This window comes from Microcaecilia unicolor, chromosome 4, assembly GCF_901765095.1.
Source record: "Microcaecilia unicolor chromosome 4, aMicUni1.1, whole genome shotgun sequence".
NCBI classification, from domain to species: Eukaryota; Metazoa; Chordata; class Amphibia; order Gymnophiona; family Siphonopidae; genus Microcaecilia; species Microcaecilia unicolor.
Genome location: NC_044034.1, coordinates 2412874 through 2436599, shown reverse-complemented (window position 1 = coordinate 2436599; position 23726 = coordinate 2412874). Strand labels below are relative to the sequence as shown.

Here is a 23726-nt window from a genome sequence, read left to right as displayed (position 1 = left end):
TGGCATCAAGGTACCTGCATTGTGGCACCAGTTTTAGAATTGCTGCCTGTTGCTTTGGCCTCTGTCTTTTTTTTTTTTTTCTTGCCGCAAGTTTCCGTCATGTAAGGCCCTTCTAAGCTGCTCTGCCAGCCTCTCTTTCATCAGCTGGGAGGGATGTGCAGCTCGGCAGTCCTGTGAATTTTTAACACAGGTGTTTGTGACCTGGATTGGCCACTGTTGGAAACGGGATGCTGGGCTTGATGGACCTTCAGTCTGTCCCAGTATGGCAGAACTTATGTACTTATGTCCTTTGAAGAATGTCATTGAGATTTTGCTGACTTCTGAAGGGTTTTGAATCTCTTTCCTCAGGCCGCTACGAGTCCCAGGAACCTTTTATGGACTGGCTCCTGTCCCTCAGCAACATGTCATCTGTGCCTTGGGTTCACACGGTCAGCTACGGAGACGATGAGGATAGTCTGTCAGTGGCCTACATGGAGCGAATCAACGTGGAGTTCATGAAGGCTGCGGCTAGAGGCTTAACTATACTCTTTGCATCAGGTACGCTATCTTCATACCAGTAATATTGGTCACAGCAGCCCACATTCTCTCTCTCTCTCTCTCCTCTACCCCTGAGGGACTCAGTGCTGTTGTACAGGGTCACCTTACTCTCTCCTTCAGTGACAGTGTGATCAGCCCCCATCCTCTCTCTCCTCTGCCCCTGAGGGTCACCTTACTTTCTTCCTCACTGACCAGTGACAGTTTCATCAGCCCCCATCCTCTAATTCCACTACCCCCGAGGGTCCCAGTGCTGCTGGAGGGACTCTCCTTATTCTTCCTCATGTACATTCTCAGTAACAAGTGATAGCATCACCCCTGCCTCTGAGGGCCCCAGCGCTGGTGGAACTCTTCTAGGTATATTGTCAAACATTTCAGGGGACTGAGTTGCTGTCTACTTCTCCATCTCCACACTTGGTAGCAGAATACTACGTTTGGAAGGATTTCAAAGGTGGTGTATTTCTTAAGCTTTCTGCATCTCGGTACTCAAGGGCCCCACTTGCTCTAGAACAAAGGTAGAACTTCCTAAGACAGGAGCAGGAAGGAACCGCAGGTCTGTTTGCTGGGTAGAAGCAGGAAGAGCTGGAAGTGTCAGATGGACATTGTTGATACTGATTTTAGGAGAATCACATCTGTGCCAGATAGGAGAGGCTGTAGGGTATTCATCTTGGAGAGCTTAGGAGAGGGGAAAGATCAGCCTCAGAAGGGAAAGCAGCAAGAGAGAGTCTGTAGACTGACCTAAAAAAGAACCTGAGCAGTGGGTGGGCAGCTTTTCACCCCAAGCCTGATGTTATTTCTATTTTTACATTTTCTGTACAGATAAAAAGTATTTATGGAAATTAATTTCCCTTGTTTAGTTCTTTTTTTAATTAAACTGACTGAGTTAAGCTGATTTTCATCATACCTAGCTGCCTAGACTCTGTTCCTAAACTTAGCCAGTCAGTGCTTGAATTCAGTGGCAACTGCCTAAGTTTTCTCCCCCTGCTGCAATGCAGTTTAAAGGTGGGGTCATTCTCCTCTCCCCTGTGAGCCTCAGGTTAAAAGTTCACCTTCTGCATACTAAGTTCATCACACCCAAATGTGAAAGTGAATTGGAGAAGACAGTCCCCTAGCCAGGATACCCGTCCCTCCCACCAGAATGCAAATTTTATTCAGGTGGAATTGATAAACCCCCTTCTCTCTAATGTATAATCCTGTCCCTGGGGAGGGGAAAACACTTCAGCCCAGACATATAGGCACAACCAGTAAAAATCTTTATTGGTATCTCACTAAGCCAATACAAAATAATTGGAGCAGGTTGTCACCCAGTAGCCAGACGCACAGACTGAATAACAAAACTGCTCAGCAAAAACTTTCTTAGCCATCACATATACAGTGAAACCTCAGTTTTCATCGATAATCCGTTTGAAAACAATCGGTGAAATCCGAAACCGATGAAAACCGAGGCAATTAACGAGGACGCCCAAAATCGGGAGAAGGACGTCCATCTTTCGATACAAATTGGGAGATGGACGTCCTTCTTTTTTGACGAAATCCGAGGCAACCGACGAAAACTGAGACAAATTTCTAGTCGAAAAATCAACGAAATCCAAAACCGATGAAAACCGACGTCAACGAAAACCAAGGTTTCACTGTATACTGTTGTAAGTTTTGTTTATCCTAAATCATGTGATTTCTCCTAAACTAATTTATGGTCATATATGGATCTTCCTGTAATATTCTGTTATTTTTTTATATGTATACATATATGGCAATTTCTTACATTGTATCATCCTCTCCTCTTGTGTGCACATGCACACTTTGTGGCAATTGGCTAATTCCTTATCAGTACAGCGTGCTCATTGCGTGTAAGTAGATATTATAAATCACCTGATGTCATTCTTCTCTGAACACATATTTCCATTGGAACGTCTTGGGGTCAACTAGGTCCTCAGTCTCTCATCACCACCAAGGTTATATCCAATTATATCTGCCATATATGGACTGCATGGCCTCAGTTCCTTCCAAAATGTCACCTTGACAGGTAACATGTACTCCCCATTTCCTGAGAAAGCACTGTAGGTTACATGCAGCTGCAGGAAGAGAGTAAAAATATGCTGAGAACAGCGAGCCTAGGAAAAGTGAGGGCTAACAGGGCCATATTACAGGCCATATTCCTCCTTTCTCTCCCCTGAATTTATAGTGTGGGCTGAGAGAGGGGGTCAAGAGCCTTTCTGCAGTTCTCCCAGTGTCTCACCAATGGTAAAAGAGGGTTGTGGGGAAAAAGGCAGCACCCCACAATTCCCCCCACCCCCCCCCCACCAAATCTCGGGCTGAGTCACAAAGAGGATATTGGCCTAAAATTGACTGACCATATCGCACAGCGCCGTGAGGGAAAAGCAGTAATGGAGAAGATTGGCTCCGTATGGGCAGTAATATGCCCTGTCATGAGGGTTAGGGAATGGGGCAGTCGGAAAATAGTCTGAAGATGGGGCAGCATTTTAGAATGGATGTCCAAGTTTGTACGTCACAAACGGATGTGCATTTCCCATGAATTTACAGCCTGTTCTAAAATATATAAGAAATGGACATCCGTTTTACAAACTGAAATGTCCAGACTAGGAACAGGGCAAAACAAGGGATATGGGTCGCTTTGTGACAGCCAACTGAGAACCAAAGGTTGCAGATTCAGATCCCACTGTCATTGTTTGTTTTGTTTTTTTTTATTTTCAATTGTGACCCCTCCAGGGACAGAAAAATACCTATTATGACTTCCTACTCCCTCCAGTGGAGACCTCGGAGCACCTTCTTGTAACTGGACCTGCCAAGTTGCAAGTCTAATGGACATGGACATCCCTTCTCTTTCTGAAATCGGAGTTTGGTGCCTATATTTTGGCCTCTCCCTAGTCCTGCTGAAAACTCACCCAGACTACGCCCTCTTGCCATAACGATTTACTTCCCTTTTCCATAACCCAACTTTATAAAATTGGGATTTGGGTGTGCAATGCCAGTCTTCAGACATCCCAAATATGAGCACGGCTTCTGAAATAAGGGCCATATGCTTTGAGGTACTGGAGTAAACAAGATTCTAACTCACATGAATGATATTGTTCTTGTGTAGAGGAGGTAGGAAGGATCCAGATGTTTGCTTGTGCAATCATTCATGTCTAAAAAATCTGTGTTCTTCAATGTATTCCTTCACTCTGAAATGTGAAGGTAGGGTTGGAAATGAGCCCGACGCTGTGCAATTAGAATAAAATTGGAAAGCCTCCTGTTGAATGAGGGAGCTGGTGGCATGGGGAGAGGGATTAACATTGTCTGCCTTAATACACTTTGTCCCTTTCCTTTGGCAGGCGATGACGGTGCCGGTTGCAGGGAAGTTAGTAAAGGAATTCACACATTTAGACCCAGCTTCCCTGCATCCAGGTGAGTGGAAATATTTCACAGGTCCTGATGGTTAATTGCATCAGTGTTGCTAGCGATACACCAGTTTGTGTAGTAATGATGATGGAGTGACATTTGTGGTCCCGCCCTCATTTCCTGTTTCTGGAAGGGCGGGACCAGAGGCAGAGCTGAGACAGATGAGAAGGCAGTCTGAAGCGCCGCTCACCTTCACTGCTGATGCCAGACCCTGAGGTAAGAATTTTTAAATTACAGCCAGCACTTAGGAAGGCGAGGGGCTGCTGGAGGACAGGTTGTACTTGCATTCGAAGGGGAGAAAGAGAGAGAGGGAGGGAGGCGCGGGGGCATGGAACTCAGAGGAGAGGGGGGCGTCCTGCAACTCGAAGGGGAGGGGGGGCCTGTAACTCAGAGGGGAGGAGAGGGAGGGAGGTAGGGGGGCATGGAACTCGGAGGAGAGGGGGGAGTGTGGAACTCGGAGGGGGGAGGGAGGGGGGCTGCATCTCAAAGCGGAGGGGGACGTCCTGCAACTCGAAAGGGAGGGGGGCCTGTAACTCGAAGGGGAGGGGGCGTGGAACTCGGAGGGGAGGAGGCTGGAATTCGGAGGAGAGGGGGGCCTGGAACTCGGAGGGGAGGGGGGCCTGGAACTCTGAGGGAGGACGGGGGGGGGAGGGGGCAATTCTCTACTCACCTCCAATGTTCTGTGGCTGGCTGGTGCTGGCTTCCCTTCCCTCTCACTGATCCGCCTTCTGACGTCATCGCCAGGGCAGACCAATGGGAAGTGTGTTACGAACCCAGGCATCCAGATGGCGGTGCAAATTATTATATAGGATAGGATAGGATAAGTAAGCCTTGGCAAAGGATAAAGGAAACTTTCTTCAAATTCTGCTACGTGTAGCTGCTGAGGAGGCCTGGGACGTCCCATTGCTACCTCTTGAATTTGCTGGTCAAACCAGAAATAGTTATGTTTAATTATGAAAGATGCCAAGTCCATCAAAAAAGATGTCGAACTTCTTTGGGGTCCTTTAGCATTTAGTATGTTCATCGTTGTTGTTAATGCTACCCCTTGGAGAATCTGGGTATTTAAAGAAACCGTCTAAAGACACAAATGTACTCGTGAATGTTAGTTGTGCATTTTCACTTTCTATAAATGATATTAAATGGAAAATTTTAGATGTCATTGAGATTGGGTGGGAAGGAAGCAACTTAGACTACTTTCTAAATGAAACAAAGAGCAACGCTGGATATGTATTTTAAATACTATATCACCAGCAGGCCAATCTTGAAATTGATTGGCAGTCGTTATTGTGAAACTAAGCAGTCAAGTGAGAGGGCCACGTAATAGTTTAAACAAACACAGCAGCCATTTTACAAGCACTGAGTGAAGGACGACAGTGGCAAGTAAAAAGTATGCAGGTATATGGGATAAGTTGCCTATTCAAACAGTTAAATGTTTTGGGGGTTTTTCAGGGGACCACAAAACGTGGATATGTCAGTTGCTGGTCCCTTGACAACTAATAGTTGATAAGAGCAACAGATAAGTTATATTTCCCATATATTTTGTAAAAATAGTACAGGTAAATATAAGTAGTTAAATTTTATTTCATAAAGTTATGAATAATAAAAGTACTGTAGCCCGATGAGGAGTGAGGTAAGTCACGAGCTATTGAGAGTCTGCTCAAGTGAAACAAGTCACCACTGAGGGCAGGTATGAGGTGCGTTATGTATGAACAAATCCCATGAGCAGCATGTGTGGTTTTTGATATAATAATCTTTAGTGTTGGGACATTGATGTAATGAAACCAGTGTGATATATTCTCTTGATCTGATTCTGATCAACAAGCTTTCTGGATTGGTGATCATCATCATTACGTCCCAGCCATTGAGTTAATGGGTGATTTTGAATGGAACAATGATGAATGGATGCCGATAGTTTTGTGATTATAATGAAAGCAGTGTTGGTAGGATTATGATAATAATGAGATTGGTAAATTGATGTTATCAACAAGTGTCCAGGTGTCCTCATCTCCTGCAGAACATTTCTTTTTGCAGTCCTTATGTCACTACAGTGGGAGGGACGTCCTTCAAGAACCCATTCCTGGTGACCCATGAAGTAACAGATTATATCAGCGGGGGTGGATTCAGCAATGTCTTTCCTATGCCAGATTATCAGGTCAGTAATAGTGATAGCGTTGCCTTCATTATTGCGATTAATAATTCTTCTCTCTGATGGTCTAGTTTGAGGGGGGAGGGAGACGATGATGAAGCAAACTCTTTGGAGCAATAATAACAACGTGAGGAAAGCATACAGAGCATGACTTCTTTCCAATCCCTCTGAGCCAGCCGCCAACACTGCTGCCTCTCTTCTCCTCTCTCTGGCCCGTTCTGCCCCAAATATTTCAAATCCAGATATCCAGCACCGGACCATACCCAGAGCATCCAGCTATAAAGAGGCTGCGTCATGTCTGCCACGAAAGGTTATTTGGCTGTTATTTTGTTTTCCTTTTGGCTTAGGAAGTTCCTTTAGTTCTGAATGTGTGAGTCAGACTGTCTGATACCTTGGTTTAGTCTCATTAGCGAAAATATAAGATTTTGTCACATACAGAGTAACATAGTAGATGACGGCAGAAAAAGACCTGCACGGTCCACCCAGTCTGCCCAACAAGATAAACTCACATGTGCCATTTTTTGTGTATACCTTACCTTGATTTGTATCTGTCATTTTCAGGGCACAGATTGTATAAGTCTGCCCAGCACTATCCCCGCCTCCCACCACCGGCTCTGGCACAGACCGTATAATTCTGCCCAGCACTATCCCCGCCTCCCAACCACCAGCCCTGCCTCCCACCACCGGCTAAGCTTCTGGGGATCCCTTCCTTCTGAGCAGGATTCCTTTATGTTTATCCCACGCATGTTTGAATTCCGTTACCATTTTCCTCTCCACCACCTCCCGCGGGAGGGCATTCCAAGCATCCACCACCCTCTCACAAAACTGCTGTCAAGAATATATAACTATTTCATGCATTGGTTCGTTCCTTTTGCTGGGCCACAATAAATTGTCGTGTGTACAAAACTTCTGTACATTATGGGGAGGGCAGGGAGAGGGAGTGGTCTGGGCAGATGTGCATTCCCTGTGTGAAACAGAAAATGCACATCCGCATGGAGAATCAAGATGCTGGAATTTATACCTGCTCCAAGTCATAAGTACATAAATATTGCCATACTGGGAAAGACCAAAGGTCCATCAAGCCCAGCATCCTGTTTTCCAACAGTGGCCAATCCAGGTCACAAATACCCTGCAAGATCCCAAAAAAGTACAAAACATTTTATACTGCTTATCCCAGAAATAGTGGATTTTCCCCAAGTCCATTTAATAACGGTCTATGGACTTTTCCTTTAGGAAGCCGTCCAAACCTTTTTAAAACTCTGCTAAGCTAACCGCCTTTACCACATTCTCTGGCAACAGATTCCAGAGTTTAATTACACATTGAGTGAATAAAACTTTTCTCTGATTCGTTTTAAATTTACTACATTGTAGCTTCATCGCATGCCCCCTAGTCCTAGTATTTTTGGAAAGCGTAAACAGACGCTTCACATCTACCTGTTCAACTCCACTCATTATTTTATAGACCTACTACTACTACTACTACTTATCACTTCTATAGCGCTACAAGGCATACGCAGCGCTGTACACCATACATGAAAAGACAGTCCCTGCTCAAAGAGCTTACAATCTAAATAAGACAGGTAAACAGAACAATTAAGAGGTAACTGAATTAAAGAGCTGGGGTACAGGGCAAGTGAGTAGTGACTAGGAGTCAAAAGCAGTGTCAAAGAGGTGGGCTTTTAGCCTGGACTTGAAAACAGCCAAAGACGGGGCTAGACGTACAGGCTCAGGAAGTCTATTCCAGGTGTGAGGTGCAGCAAGATAAAAGGAACGGAGTCTGGAATTAGCAGAAGAGGAGAAGGGGACAGACAAGAGAGATCTATCTGCAGAACAGAGTGCCCGAAGGGGGGCGTAGGGAGCTGCTGCTGGGCTCACCAGAAACCCGGAAACTCTCTGCCCCGCCCCTGCATCGCCCAAGGCCCCAGTCCGCCGGCGCCTGCCCAGTCCAGTCCACAGTCTGTATTCTTGCCCGATTCATATCTCCCCTCAGCCGCCTTTTCTCCAAGCTGAAGAGCCCTAGCTGCTTTAGCCTTTCCTCATAAGGAAGTCATCCCATCCTCTTTATCATTTTCATTGCCCTTCTCTGTACCTTTTCTATTTCCACTATATCTTTTTTTAAATTCGGTGAGCAGAACTGAACACAATATTTGAGGTGCAGTTGCACCATGGATTGATACAAAGGCTTATAACATTTCTAGAATTCTGGTCATGTACATCAAGCCATGAACTGCTGAATATATCTGGATCAAGTTATCGGCTTACCTTCAGACCTATTTGAGCAGTCGAACTTAGCTGGGTAAATTTGTCCAGACTGCGTAGAATATCTGAGCTAACGGGGCACTAAATCCAAAATGTCTTTAGTTCCCCCAGTTGAAGACCTGCAGAAGATTCCTTTCTGTTATCACCTGCTCCCACTGACTCTCATAAGCTATCACCCACACTATCTCTGTCTTGGCAAGAGTTCATTCTACCTTCACTCACATCGTTTACCGAGGTCTTGCAGCCTGCACATCCTAGTATCAGCGCAATAGACATCGTTCCTCTTTCATGGATGAAACTTCTGAGCTTGGGTCTAGCGGTCTTTCCACTGGTGTCTTTCCAGCACAGTGGAAAAGGGTACTATTTTGCCCTCTTTTGAGGATTCCTCTCTTGATCCCACTGTTGCATCCAACTACCGACCAGTATCTGAGCTCTCTTTCGTTTCCAAGATCACTGAAAGTATAGTTTTTGCACAGCTGCTCTGATTTTGCTCCCGCCCGGGACACAGAACTAAGACAGTTGTCACTGCGCTTCTCCGTACCCTCCATTGCACTAGATAATGTTGTTTCACTTCAATTCTCGGCTGCTTTTCATCTGGTAGACTGCGCTCTCCTCCTTTTGGTATTTCTGGAATGGTCTTATCCTGGCTGTCCTCTTTTCCGCATAACAGATCTTTTAAGGTTACTACTGACACTTGTGTCCTTTGCACACACACTCCCCACAAGGTCCTGTACTGGCACCATTTCCTTAACCCTCTGGAAACTTTCATTCAAGATCTTGATGATATATTATTCATTCACAGTACAGATTCACTAGCCCCAGGCATCACTAATTTTCAGACAGCTCTAGATAAAATCTGTTTGTGAATTAGAGAAAACCGGCTGATATTAAACCCTACAAAAACTACAGCCACCTGGATAACCGATGATTGCTTTTTTTTACATACTTGCCTACCCCGATTCTTTCAGGCAGGACCTGCTACTACAGCTCCTCAATTCAATAGTTCCCAAACCTGGTCCTTCAGGCACCCCATCCAGTCAGGTTTTCAGGATATTCATGAGAGAGATTTGTATGCACTGCTCCTTGGTATGCAAATCACTCTCATGAATATTCATTGAGGATATCCTGAAAACCTGACTGGCTGGGGTGTGGTTTGGGAGCCACTGTCTCAATTTAAGTATCTGGGAGTCATTCTCAAAGCTCTGTCCTTTGGATCCCAAATCTCCTCATTGGATATTCATAAAGTATTAGAGGAATACCCCAAGTTTGCTTTCCGTAGGGGAAAAAATTTGGGTAAGCTAGTGTCAAATCCAAACCCTTTGCTGGCAGATCGGGGGCATTTTAAATGTGGTGAATGTAATTATTGTGATTATGTGTTAGAAACAAATGTTATCTTCATTGCACATTTGGATAAACGATTTCAATTATGAACTAGAACAGATTGTAATTTCACAGGGGTAGTTTACTGCATTATGTGCCCCCTGCAGTCTTTACTATATAAGTCAGACAACTAGGAAAATAAAAACGCGGATTGGTGAGCACATCAGCAATATTAGAACCAACAAGAAGGGCGCTCAATTATAGAATTACGAAAGAGCAACCCCATTTCTCGAAACACTACACTGCCTACCAATCAAGGCAAGACTACTTTATTTATTTATTTATTGCATTTGTATCCCACATTTTCCCACCTCTTTGCAGGTTCAATGTGAGAAGAGGGTAAACATTTAGTATTACAGAAAGATTTTGGGTTGAATGGTAAAGGAATAGATGATAATGCTGAAACAGAAGGCATTATTAACATTTCTAGATATATGTGGGAGTTTCACATGTTTTGGTCTTTGTGGTATATCTTGTCGAAGAGATGGGTCTTTAGTAGTTTACGGAAGCTGGTCAGTTCATAGGTCGCTTTTAGGTTACGTGGCAATGCGTTCCAAAATTGCGTGCTCATGTAGGAAAAAGTTGATGTGTGCATTAATTTGTATTTTAGATCTTTACAGTTGGGGAAATGAAGATTAAGGAATGTGCAGGAAGATTTTTTGGCATTCCTGGATGGTAGGTCTATCAGGTCTGACATGTAGGTTGGGGCATCGCCATGGATGATTTTATGTACTAGGGTACATACTTTGAATGTGATGCGTTTTCAAAGCGAGCTCCCTAATGTACAAGATACTATTCAGAATGGCACCCAAATATATGCTTGATTGAACTATCCCCAAGAAATACAAGCCCAGAAAACAGAAACTACCTACTCCTACGTCAACCCAACTGCAAAAACACTATCTACAAAACCATCTACACATCAGGATTTAGCTACCTAGGTTCCAAATAGTGGAACTTGATACCAAAAAACATAAGAAGTATTACAAACCTACAATTCAGGAAAAAAATGAAAACCTACCTCTTCAAAAAATTCTACAGCTAAACACAAAACTATCATCATCGCCTTCCCTCTGCAAATCTACCTCTTCAAAAACTATACGAAGAAACATCCCCAAAACTCTACAAGTAAATACAAAAGCTACCACTATCTCTTCCTCTTCAAAAATCTATGAATAACTACACGAACTACAGAAGCTCTGGCCACATTGCACAACATTATTGTAACTCCACTGAAATGCAAATTGTAAGGTAGATGTAAACTGCAATCGACACAAATATGTGAATTGGGAGAATAAGCAGATAAGTGGTTACCATTTCTATATTTTTTGTAATTGTAATAAAGATATGTATTTTATGCATCTGGTGTAGTAACGGTAAAGTGATAGTGAAGTACAAGTGAGATGGTTGAAATTTGTACCTTAAGGCACAGGTCTGAAATTCCCTATGCTGAGGTACTCGCTCCTTCGATGTTCTTCTGTCTCTTGTCTTCGTGTTTGTTTGTTATACCTTTGGTTTGTGGTTAGCAGGGAGAGATTAATGTTCCTTACTTTCTCTTTGGATATTGATTATTAGTAAGGAGTATATGTAATATTCCCTTTTTTCTGATTGCTTATTGAGTGGAATAAAAATTTAGCTGGAGGCAGGCAGACATTTGCAGATATCGGCTGATAAGAACCCCCAGACCAGGGGCGTAGCTACGGGTGGGCCTGGATGGGCCCAGGCCCACCCAGTTTAGCCTCAGGCCCGCCCAGAAGCAGATGCTTACCGTGACCGTCTCCCACCCCTGCCGCAGCGCTTCATTTAATGTTGTCGGCGCTGCAGTTACAATTTCCCACCCCCGCGGCGGTGCTTTACACTTTACCTGACAGCAACGCTACAGATGCAGCGCTGACGTCCGACGTCCTGCTCCGGGGCCTTCCGCGTCCCGCCTCCGTAACAGGAAGTTACATCAGCGTGGAAGGCCCCGGAGCAGGACGTCGGACGTCAGCGCTGCATCTGTAGCGTTGCTGTAAGGTAAAGTGTAAAGCGCCGCCGCGGGGGTGGGAAATTGTAACTGCAGCGCCGACAACATTAAATGAAGCGCTGCGGCAGGGGTGGGAGAGGGTGAGGAAGTCAGTGGGGTGCTGCGTGCTGGCCCAGAAGTAAGGGAAGGCAGGGAGGGGAGGGAACAGAAGGGTGCTGGACTTGCCAGGGGCAGAGGGTTGGAGGGAAGGGAGAGAGGTTTTGGGATTTGCAGAGGGGAGATTGGAGGGAAGGGAAGAGGTTTTTGATTTGCAGAGGGGAGGTTGGAAGGAAGGAGAGAGGTTTTGGGATTTGCAGAGGGGAGGTTGGAAGGAAGGGGAGAGGTTTGGGATTTGCAGAGGGAATGGAAGAGGTTTTGGATTTGCAGAGGGGAGGTTGGAAGGAAGGAGAGAGGTTTTGGGATTTGCAGAGGGGAGGTTGGAAGGAAGGGGAGAGGTTGGAAGGAAGGGGAGAGGTTTTGGATATATAGTGGGGTGGAAGGAAGGGGAGAGGTGATGGATATGCAGGGGGGGGTGGAGGGAAAGGGGAGAAGTGCTGGATATGTAGAGGGTTGAAGTGAAGGGGAGAGGTGCTGGACATGTATGGGGGCTGGATGAAAGGGAAAGAGGTGCTGAACATGTAGGGGGGGGGGCTGGATGAAAGGGAGACAGATGCTGGACGTGTGTGTGTGGGGGGGGGGGCTGAAGGAGAGGTGCTGGATATGCAGATGATGATATGCAGAGGGAAGGGAGAGAGAAGCAGGGAGAAAGAGCCAGATGCATAAGGGGAAGGAAAGAGAGGAAGATAAGCTGGTTGGGGGGTGGGATCAGAGAGGAGAGGGACACATTGGTGTGTGTGGAGGAGGGAGAAAGGGGACATAGGGAAGTATACAGATACAGAAGGGAGATGATGGGCATTAGGTGGGAGCATGGGGACAGGGACACACATGTGAGATGTGTATGGAGATGGCACATGGGCACAGAGGGGTAATACCTGACCAAGGGGGGGGGGGGGAACGGGGATATGGAATAGAGATAAAATGCTGGGGGTATATGGACACGGGGGGGGGGGGGGGGAGATACCAGACAAGGGAGAGAATAGGAATGCAGAAGGGATATGCTGGGCATGGGGTGCATAGGTGCACAGAGGAATGATGATGGATGAGGGGATATGAACACAGGGGAGATACTGAACAAGGAAATATAGGAAAACAGAGATGGGAGATGGATGATGGACATGAAGAAAGAAGAAATGTCAAATAGGAGACCCTGGCAAGTGAGTTAAGAGAAGACAGAGGGAAGCAGAAACCAGAGACTGGGACCAATATGATTTGAGAAAAAATGACCAGACAACAAAAAGGTATAAAAAAATATTTTATTTTCAATGTTGTGAATATAATATGTTGGATTTGGAATGTACATCTTGCCAAAGTTGATGGTAAACATGGCTGGGGTCCAGGACAGAAATCTAGGAAAGGACCCCAAAGTCCATTACCAGGCTGCTCCTTCAGCTTCCAGCATGCAGGCTTTCTCTGGCCAAGGAACCAAGCACAATTGCCCTAGTTGCATCCCCTAACACCATCCCTGGCATGTGCCATCTTTATATTTTGCACAGGAGCAAGTGCCTTTCTTTCTTGTTTCTCTGGTGTTGTACTACATGCAAGGTCTAGTTTCTTGGGGTTTCCGTTTAATTTATATTTCTAGAGTTTGTGGTCACTTATTCTGTATTTGGCATTTGTGTCTTGTGTGTGTGACTGAGGTATTCTGTTAGCATGAAGTTTCCATGTAGCATTCTGTAGTAATTTGGCTTGTTCAGCTTTCCTGATAAATGTATTTGTATTTTAGGGCCCTACTATGATATTTAAGGCACTTCTTTTTCATAGGTAGGATCTTTGTTTTTGGAAGTTAGTGTTGGCATGGTAGATTTGCTCTAGGTTCTGAGTGACTTTTGTTTTATAGATTTTTTTAAGTTAATTTATAATATGTCTGTAATTGAGATTACACTAGAAAACAAAATTTCTTTATATGATGAGTTTTATGGTGAATTGTCCTTGCTGTGCTCTGTATCCATTGTTGGTGGACGGCCAGGAGGTTCTCTGGATGCAGAATGTGTTTGGCTTCAATACCATATATGTGTTGGAGGACCATGGCTCAGTGGGGCTGAATAGTGCAGTCTATTCCCTTAGCTCTCAATTGGCCTGCAGCCACTGAAACCTGCACTGCAACCCTCATTGAAGTTATGGGGAGTGGGGTAGGGACAGAGCATGGGTGCATCAGGTTTGCTGTTTTTTTCTTTTTCAAAAAAGTTGGCAACTCTAGTGCCCACCCATCCAACCTGTTGGCCCACCCAAAAATTGCCTTCTGGCTACGCCACTGCCCCAGACCCCTTCCCATATAATGTAATAAAAGTATATTATTAATTGGATCTCAGAGCTACGTTAAAGGAGAAGTTCCTCCATGTTTCGGAGCCAGTGCCTGCTTCTGTGTTTGTAAGGACTGGAAGAGTTTGAGAACCAAAGAGGTGGCTTCAGTGGATCTTGATTTATTACTCGAGACAGATAGCCGTCTACACCCAGAGCACTGAAGTGTGTTGATTTTCTTAGTACAAAAGATTTAAAAAAGAAAATATTTATTACAGTTGCTTAATATACCAGCTGTTGCCTTGAAGGCACTGCTGCATACTTTTTAAAATGTAAAAGGTACAAAATAAGCAGAGATATAAGAAGATAGGAAAGGGGGAAATAAGTTAAAAAGGAGGCAAAACTTAAGAAGGGGAAGAAAAAAACTGAACCAGGGAGGGAAGTAATACCAGAGAACTTGTTTAACGTTCTGTGAAGAAGCTCCAGCGTCCTCTTGGCTCTCTTCCCTTGATCTTTACGCTCTTCATTGAAGTGATTCTCCTCCTCTTTTTATATGTCCAGGTTCCTGCTGTGATGCATTACCTGAAGACTGTGTCGAAACTACCTCCCAACAGCTATTATAATGCCAGCGGCCGCGCATATCCTGACGTTGCTGCCCTGTCTGATAATTACTGGGTGGTGAGCAACCAGATTCTTTTCCCATGGGTGTCTGGGACCTCGGTAAGGTGGCATCTGATGTAATGTTAGACCTTGAACCTACCCTCATCCTCTGGTGCTTCCTGATCCTCTTCTGTCATTGCTTCTCCCAGGCTGCCTCCTCTCTCTCTCTCTTACTTACCTTTCTTCTCCCTGAACTTCTGCTCCTCCTTTTCCGCACCACACTCTCTCTCTTTTCTTTGCCCCATGCTCTGTTCTTCCCCCACATTTACCACCTTCTATATTTGCTGTGATTGTAATTGTAGCTTTTTCTGTGCACACATTGTGGTCAATATCTTCTCTTTCTTGTCCCATTCAAGCAGTTGCTGGGATGGGTGAAGACTGCCCTAAAAAGCCAAAACACAGTAATTGTTGAAAAATGTAAATATGAGAAAACTAAAAATAAACCCTGATTTCTCTGAATAAATCCCCATCATGTAAGTCTTGACCAAAACTAATACCGTGTTTTGGCTTAACATACCTCCCATTTGTCAAGATACTGTGTTTTAGAATTTTGCTACGGGCTTGAAAATATTAAATGGCTTCTCTATTAAGAAACACACAGTAACTACAAGACATCTAGTTTGGACAAAAAGTTCAGTTACTGTGTTCTGCTCTTTCAGGGTAGGGTGCACATTAGAATTACACTGCCTGTAAGCTTGGGACAAGATTATCAGACTCTGCACATACAAGACATCCTGATGGGTGTCAGTAACTGCCTTCCAGACAGGGGACCTGGTGTTTTAGATGCCTTGATCCTCAAAGCATTGTGGTTCACACCATCATTGATGGAACAATGGGTAAATATGAAGGGAGCAGTAAAAGAAAGAAAGGTCCAAAGCCTTGCTACCGAATCCCACGCAGCAAATGAGAGCAAGCCCGGGAATCGGTAGCACGACTTTATAAAAGACGCCCTAAGAGCTCTGATGTGACAAAAATTGGATGCCTACAGTATTTAGCTACCGGATTATGTGAGGGATGTAAGTATCGTTTCTTCTTATCTTTTTATCAACACTTTTTCTTTTTGCATTAAAGATCAAGTGAACAAAGAAATATTCACAAATATTCCAAATTATGCCAAGCCACTAGTAAAGAGAAAACAGACCACCACAATAAAAAGCATCATTAACTAATGAACATAGATTATTACAAAGTAATCATTGAACTAGACTAAGTAACACTAGACATTTCAACCAACCTATGAGTGCTCAGTTTTCTGGTGTGGACTTCCTAGCAAATGGACTACCTTTTAACTTAAGAAAAGCAAGTTGTTTTGGGTCTAAAAATAAAAAAGATTTACCCTCAAAAACAACTAAACAAACACAAGGAAATTTTAATGTATACTTTGCTCCAACCGCCAGAGTTCTAAGTCTTAAAGCCAAGAACTCCTGGCGTCTCTTCCTCGTAATTATTGATAAATCAGGAAAAATACAAATTTGTGACCCCAAAAAAACTTCATTCAAATGACCAAAGTAAATATGCAAAATTCAGTCCCGGTCAGTCCGAACCAGGGGGGGGGCAGTGCCTCAGATGGAATCATCAGAATTTCAAGGAAATACTTGCGAACCATATCAGTAGCGGTAATTGACGGAGAACATGGAAAGTTCAATACCCTCAAATTATTCTTCCTTATTTGATTTTCCAAAAATTCAAGCTTACGATGCAAATATTTCTTATCCATCCCTCCTGAGTCTGAGCAGATCTACCCTCTGTGGACTTCAATCTCACAGCATGTTGTTCCACACAAGCAGCCTGTTCCTGCTGAACCTTTTTGAAACCTTTTGTAAAGAGCAATTCACCACCTGAATCAGTTCCCAAAGTCACATCAGTTGGTTTCTTTACCTCCAAACGTCCAGATTGCAGTTCTCCCACTCAGATCTCTCCAGGCACTCCACAGGGAGCAGCAACTCCAATAAAATGATGATACTGTGCCCCCAGCACTGGGAGAGGAAGAAGCCATCAGAAGACCCCCAAGCAAGGACGGCGTCTGCACCAGACCAGCTCTTCAGCCCCGCTCTCCTCCAACGAATAAAGCACTTCCGGGTTGGGAGGGTGCTATCAATAAAGATCTCGTCTGCACTGCGGTCCGACAACACAGACCCAGTCAAAGAAATGGCCAGTGACACTGACTTAGTCCTCACCTGCAAGCTTCCAAAGTTAGCTGCCTAGAAGCTGAAGTAGGTTCAGCCGCTTGGGGAACAGCCTTGACTACTCTTTCCTCTTTCTTCCCATAATGGAGAGCGTTCTGTGGCAGCTTCAGCTCAGGAGGACACGGAGCTCAGGATCGAGTGACTAGGTCCAGCGCCACCTTGACGTAAGCTTCATTTCTAGTCTTGGTTCCTTTTCTTGTAGTCCTGAGTCCACTCCTCAGAGGCTGTGGGGTTGTAGCATAATAAGACAACAAACAGGTCTGGCTTGGAGAAGAGTATTTTGTATAGAAACTAGCCGTTAAGCCCATTAAAACGGGTGAGTATTAGTCTGTTCTATTTTCACGTCTAAGTCCCCCCCTCCCTCCCAGCTCCAAGGCCCCCCTCCCTCCAAGCTCCAAGGTGTCCCTCCGTCCATCCCTCCAAGCTCCAAGGTGTCCCTCCGTCCGTCCCTTCCAGCTCCAAGGCGTCCCTCCGTCCATCCCTCCTAGCTCCAAGGCGTCCCTCCGTCTTACCTTGTCGGGTTACAGCGGCAGGCAGCAGCAGTGAAAAGCATGCGAGCTGTGCGCTTCAGGAGCCTTCCTTTCTCTCTGTCAGCTGTGGTCCCGCCCTCATTTCCTGTTTCCGCAAGGGCGGGAGGACAGGACCACAGCTGAGAGAGGTAAGAGAAGGCGAACATCGCGCTTCTCTCCGGAGGTTAGCCTCACCCAGCTCGCTGAAGCGGCTCCGCCCAGGAACATCGGGCATGATGTGCCGCGCACTCCCGTTTCTGTGAGCCGCTGCTGAGGACTGCTTGGCCTCTTCATGCGGTTATCGTTTTATTTTATTCCTGCCGCGCAACAGCTGTTCCGTGACTGCAACGCATGCGCGGAATGGCGATGGCAGCTGCTCTCTACTGCGCATTTGCGGGTGAGTCGGTCACTTGTCATTTATATAGTTAGAGATAGGCTTATAACCAATGTACAGTACTTCGAACAGAGAGTTGTGTATGTGTGTCCTTCTGTTGGTGGCTGTTGAGGAGGGGGGTGTGTGGAATGGCTATCCAAGCAAGAATATCTGTACGTATGAAGGGCTGTATGTGTATCCTGTGTCTTTATGTTTGTGTATGTCCTCTGTGTGTGTTTATATACCTGAATTCTCTTTTTCCAACACCTTCCTGTGTCATAATTTAGTCTCCTGATTACTAAGGAGGTGTAAATTCTTTTGAAGGCCTAGTTCTTTGAGACCAGCTTTCTGGTTTCTTTTGTTGCTCTTGAGCACTGATCCTAAAATATGCAAACTAAGCCCAAAACGGAGGAGACATCACCAAGGATCAGACTTGTAATATCTCCCAGAGGCCTTTGACTAACACTCTGGGTAGGCCCTGAAGCCTCCATTAGGACAACGTCCAGGTTAGGCCCTGAACATGCTGACAAGATAATTTTCCATTTGTTGTATAGTTATGATTGTTCATTGCTTAATAAGAATTATACAACCTCCTAATGTACCACAGAATAGGACTTTACTTCAGATAAGGTTAACTGCTGACTCATTCCTCAGGACAGAATGTTCCAGGCTAAGGATTTGTTTTCTTAATGGAAGAACAGTTTGCTTTAAAGTGGCTTTAATTCCTGATTTGAATGTTCATGATAAGCTGGTTATTTTTGGTTGTACAGAATCCTGACTTTGTGCTAATGATTCTGTTACCTTAACCATGTTACGTCTACAGGATATTTATGGCCAGTATTCAGAGATGGCGGACAGCGGGGGTTTTTTTTTTTTTTTATGCCGGTGTGAGTGGAACCAGCCGGTGGCACAAAGGACTAGTCCCTTAGTAACAAGTGATGCACACCACGGCAGGTTCAAGTTTCTAGTGGCTGAGATCTGCTGTGCCATGGTGTTCACATTACATCATGCAACAGAAAGCCCACTGAAAAAGTCTCACTTCATTATTCTCTTTTGAAGACAGCCATGTTTCCACCTCAGTACCAGGATCATGGCTCTTATCCTCCAGTAAATAACCCCCCTCTCCAGTAAAAGCAACGATGTACAAAGGAGTGAGGGCTTCTAACTGCAAGACTGAAGGAAGGGCATCAAGAAGGTTCCTTAATTTCAAAACCCATTAAAAAACACACACACACACCCCCTAAAACTGAACATATGTATAGAATAATTATTGATACTTTCATATGACAATAATCTTGGCACAGTGCCCAACTGATGCTTTGATATGCTTCAGGCACAGAGGCAGCTCCCTGGTGCATTTTGTGGCATTAGGAGGGGACAGGCTGCTGCTGGGGTGGGAGATTCAGGGCCAGGTCCGAAGCCACTGTGGTACAGCTTTAAAAAAGTCTGTGGCATCTCAGATGATTTCCCTTCTGACAAAGGAGACATTATACTAGGTTGCATGGTGGTAGACTTAGAAGTAATGTCAGGAAATTCTTTTTCAAGGAGAGGGTGGTCGATACCCGGAATGCCCTCCTGAGGGAGGCGGTAGAGACAAAAATAGTGGCAATTCAAAAAGGTGTGGGAAGAACACAGAGGAACTCTATTTAGAAAAGAAATCTTAAATGGCTGCAGGGGGTGGATGTGTCAGTGACACTGGGATGGTTGTAAAGAATTAAGACCGGTGCCAGGCAGACTTTGTAGGTCTGTGGCTGGATATGGCTGGAACAGAGGACAGTGCTGGGCAGACTTATACAGTCTGTGTCCCAGAAACGCCAAAGAAAGACTCGTGATAAAGTATATAATATCACATTCATTGTTGATTTAATCATGAATTGATAATGAGTGTGTCTGTTGGGCAGACTGGATGGACCATGAAGGTCTTTATCTACCGTCACCAGCCAGACTCATATTTGGAAAACCTAAATATGAAAGTGCAAAACCCTTAAGAGAGAAACTCCACTGGCTCCCACTTAAGGAACGTATTACATTTAAGATCTGCACACTGGTACACAAAATCATCCACGCAGACGCCCCAACTTACATGTTAAACCTTGTGGACCTACCTCCCAGAGACGCCACAAAATCATCCCGCAAATTTCTCAACCTGCACTTCCCCAGCTGCAAAGGACTAAAATACAAGCTGATGCATGATACCACCTTCTCGTACATGGGCACAAAGTTGTGGAACGCATTACCTAGAAACCTGAAAACAATCAACGAAACAACTATCTTTCGCAAATCCCTCAAGACGTATCTCTTCAACAAAGCATACAATGAAAACCCAGAACCTTACTAATCCACTGCTGAAAACCTACCGTCTACTATACCTAATAAATGCCTTCCTTCTACTCCTTACTTCTTCCCTTAACTAATCTCTATACAACAATAATTGTACCTGACATCCAAGTATAATTGTGTTAACAAAACTATGTAAGCCACTTTGAGCCTGCAAATAGGTGGGAAAAAGGTGGGATACAAATGCAATAAATAATAATAATACTATGGTACTATGTAGGACCTGATTGAACTGTCCCTAAGAAATGCAAGTCCAGAAACCAGAGGCTATTTACTACTTAATTTACCCAACTGCAGAAACATAATTTACAAATCCCATCTACACGACTGAATTTAACTATTTGAGGTTCAAATGGTGGAAGTCAATAGCCAAGGTCACAAGAAACATTACAAACTAAATTCAGTTCCGAAAAGAACTGAAGACCTTACTTCTTCAAGAAATTCTATGGTTAACTAAATACGATACCGTTCTTCCACACCACTTTGTAACTTTGCCTAACTGTAAATTGTAAGCCACTTTGAACGGAGACTTGTTTTTGGATAATAGTGGGATACAAGATTGAATGAATGAATAAATAAATAAACTCTTTTAGGATAGTTGTTTACCTGTTCTTGCACTTTGAACAACTTTAAATAAAAAGAAAGAAAGAAATGATCCGACCATATCAATTGATCCCAATGTATATGATGTATACATAAGGAATAAAATCAAGCTTATGACCTTTCTGATGTGTAGGTGAAGAACGGTCTAATATTAAATCTAAAGATTCCAAAATATTAATAAAAAGCATTGTATCCGTATCAGAAGGAGCCTCAAAATGTAAGTTGATCTCTCCCATTATAATTACGTCAGAAAATTGCATTACAGAATGGCTGAGTTTCTGAAAAAGTTGTTCCTGAACAGATTGCCATTTGTTTGGGGCTCTATAAATCAGTATCAGTCCCAGAGTGCCCCTTTTACACAATATTTTGGGGTTAATAAGACTCCAGACCTCATACCCAGCTGAGACTATTGGGTAATACAATCAAATCATTTTAAAAGTAATGTTACTGGAGGGTTGAAACAGAGGGTTTCTCTCTTTCTGCATTTGACTGTGTATCTCTTTGTGTCTGTCTCGCTTTCTCTAGGCTTCAACTCCAGTTTTTGGAGGGATCCTGTCCCTGATTAATGATCAACGGTTGCAGAAAGGTTTGAGTCCCTTGGGTTTCCTGAATCCTGCCCTCTATAAGCTGCAGTCCAGTGAAAACAGCACTGCCCTGTTTGATGTAAGTGATACAGAGAATATGTGTGTATGGTGGGTAATTAAGGCTGTATGTTTCTATTGATTATATTAAGCCTCAGGAGCCCCATTTGAGGGGCAGCTCTGCTTCTCAGCTTCTGCATAGTCTAAAGGCTCCTTTCTTCTCCAAAACCTTAGAGGGGGACAGTGACACATACAGAGCTCCATGACACCCTGCAGAAACCGTATTGTGTAAGGATGGCCATTATTTACTGATTTAAAATCATTTATACTCTGTTAAATCAGAGTTCTTAGCAAATTATAATTGCACACATGAAATATTAAAGGGGTCAACTGTACAAAATCCTGTACGTATTAATATTATTATTAACATTTGTATAGCGCTACCAGACGCACGCAGCGCTGAACACCTGACACAGAGACAGTCCCTGCTCGATAGAGCTTACAATCTAAAAATACAGACAGACAAGACAATTAAGGGCAAGGAAAGTACTAGGGGAATTGAATAGTGGTTAGCAGCCAAAAGCAGTGGTGAAAAGGTGGGTTTTCAGCATAGATTTGAAAACAGGTCGAGATGGAGCTAGGCGTACATGTACATGATGCACAGAAATATTTACAATAGAAGCATATTTGTGCAAATGTGCAAATATTTGACTTAGGCATATTATTTACAGAAGAGCACTTATCTAGCATAGTTGCCTTTCTTTAGCTGGGCAGAGGGCAGGGTGGCATGCGCACATGCACACCTTATAAAGGATAAAATCTTATAAAGTGAAGGGTATCTTGAGCTGGGCACAGGGCGGGTGGCATGCACACATATGTACCTTACAGAATATTACAAAGCGACACGTATCTTCAGCTGGGCAGACTGCGGGGGCATGCTCATGTACGTACTTTATAGAATCTTACGCACATGCGTATCTTATAAAGTGACAGGTAACTTGAGCTGGGCCGAGCATGGGCGGCAGGTGTGTGCACATATGTACCTTATAGAATCTTGTAATGTGACACATATCTCGAGCTGGGCAGAGCAGGGGTGGGGTGCACACGTACGGAGAGCATTATAAAGTGACGCGTATCTTCAGCATTCAGGTGCTTTCAGTTACAGCAGGTCTAGCACTAGCGTACATGCTGACCCCCTAACTTCTAGGAGCGCATATACCCAGTAAAGAGAGTTCCTTTAACGAACAGATTCCTAAATGACCATATGAAAACGCAGAACAAACATTAAAAAAATAAAAATAGTGCATATTACATAATAAATGTCATTATACACAATTCAAATATTACAGCAAAAAGTTAAAAAATAATTACAGCTTTCTTAGTAGTAATAAATAGAAATAAATCAAAATGTAAAAAGAAAATAAGATGATACCTTTTTTATTTGGACTAACTTAATACAACTTTTGATTAGCTTTCGAAGGTAACCTTATTCAGATCGGAAGAACGGTTACCTCCAAAAGCAAAACCAGACTTCTACAGTCTATGCCCTGATCTTGACTAAATAGATATGGATGAGCTGGAGTATAAATTTTAAGGGGCTTCGAAGTTAGCTTCAGAACTTTCAGTATAGGAACAGTGCTGGGTAGACTTCTACGGTCTGTGCCCTGAGAAAGGCAAGGACAAATCAAACTCAGGTATACATATAAAAAGTATCACATACCATGTAAAATGAGTTTATCTTGTTGGGCAGACTGGATGGACCGTACAGGTCTTTATCTGCTGTCATTTACTATGTTACTATACCTCATAATGCCAGGTATTATAATCCCATACATCTTTGCTATATTGGAACACATATAATGCTTGTTTTGCTCCTACACTCCCAACAGTTAACACAGATTTTGTAGTTACTGCACATTAATTTTGTCTGTAAACACAATGTAATATCAAAATCTTGTTGCAGTTTACTAAATATGTACTTTGATGTGTTAGAAGAAAGACCCCTAGGCTAAGTTGCAAAAATAATGGGAGATTTGTGAAATCTTATTGGCAGATGTGGGGGGTGTTACGTTTTCTTCCAGTGTCTCTTGATTGCGCACTCTGGGGCCAGATTCAATATATGGTGCTAATAAAATTGGGACTGAAAAAATGCACTTTGCACTATTTTATAAGCCTCGCCTGAAGTTAAGCCTGGTTTATAGAATACACATAAGGGCAGTCCCATGCCTAAAATTTGGGCGGTCATTTATGCTAACTTAAACCTGGTGTAAATGCCGTGTTGTTTAGGTGTGGAGAGGGCCTATTCTGTAACTGTGTCTAATTTTCAGGCATGCCTGCAAGCCACCCATGCCCACACCCTCTTTTCTGATCTGTGCATTTGAATCTATGCACACCAG

General features: G+C 43.9%; 1 protein-coding gene across 3 annotated transcripts in view; it reads left to right on the top strand.

The window, feature by feature from the left end:
- Positions 1-23726, top strand: part of TPP1 (tripeptidyl peptidase 1) — a 63030-nt gene that overhangs the window by 28069 nt on the left and 11235 nt on the right. For 2 of the 3 annotated variants that reach the window (XR_003941835.1, XM_030199777.1), the window contains exons 8-12: positions 349-537; positions 3867-3939; positions 5965-6085; positions 14643-14801; positions 21275-21412. Coding sequence is in view for 2 of the 3 variants with exons in the window: in XM_030199777.1 (XP_030055637.1) it covers positions 349-537; positions 3867-3939; positions 5965-6085; positions 14643-14801; positions 21275-21412 (680 nt within the window). In the remaining variant the exon portion in view is untranslated. The remainder of the gene's footprint in view (positions 1-348; positions 538-3866; positions 3940-5964; positions 6086-14642; positions 14802-21274; positions 21413-23726) is intronic. The other variant, XM_030199778.1, reaches the window with a different exon arrangement.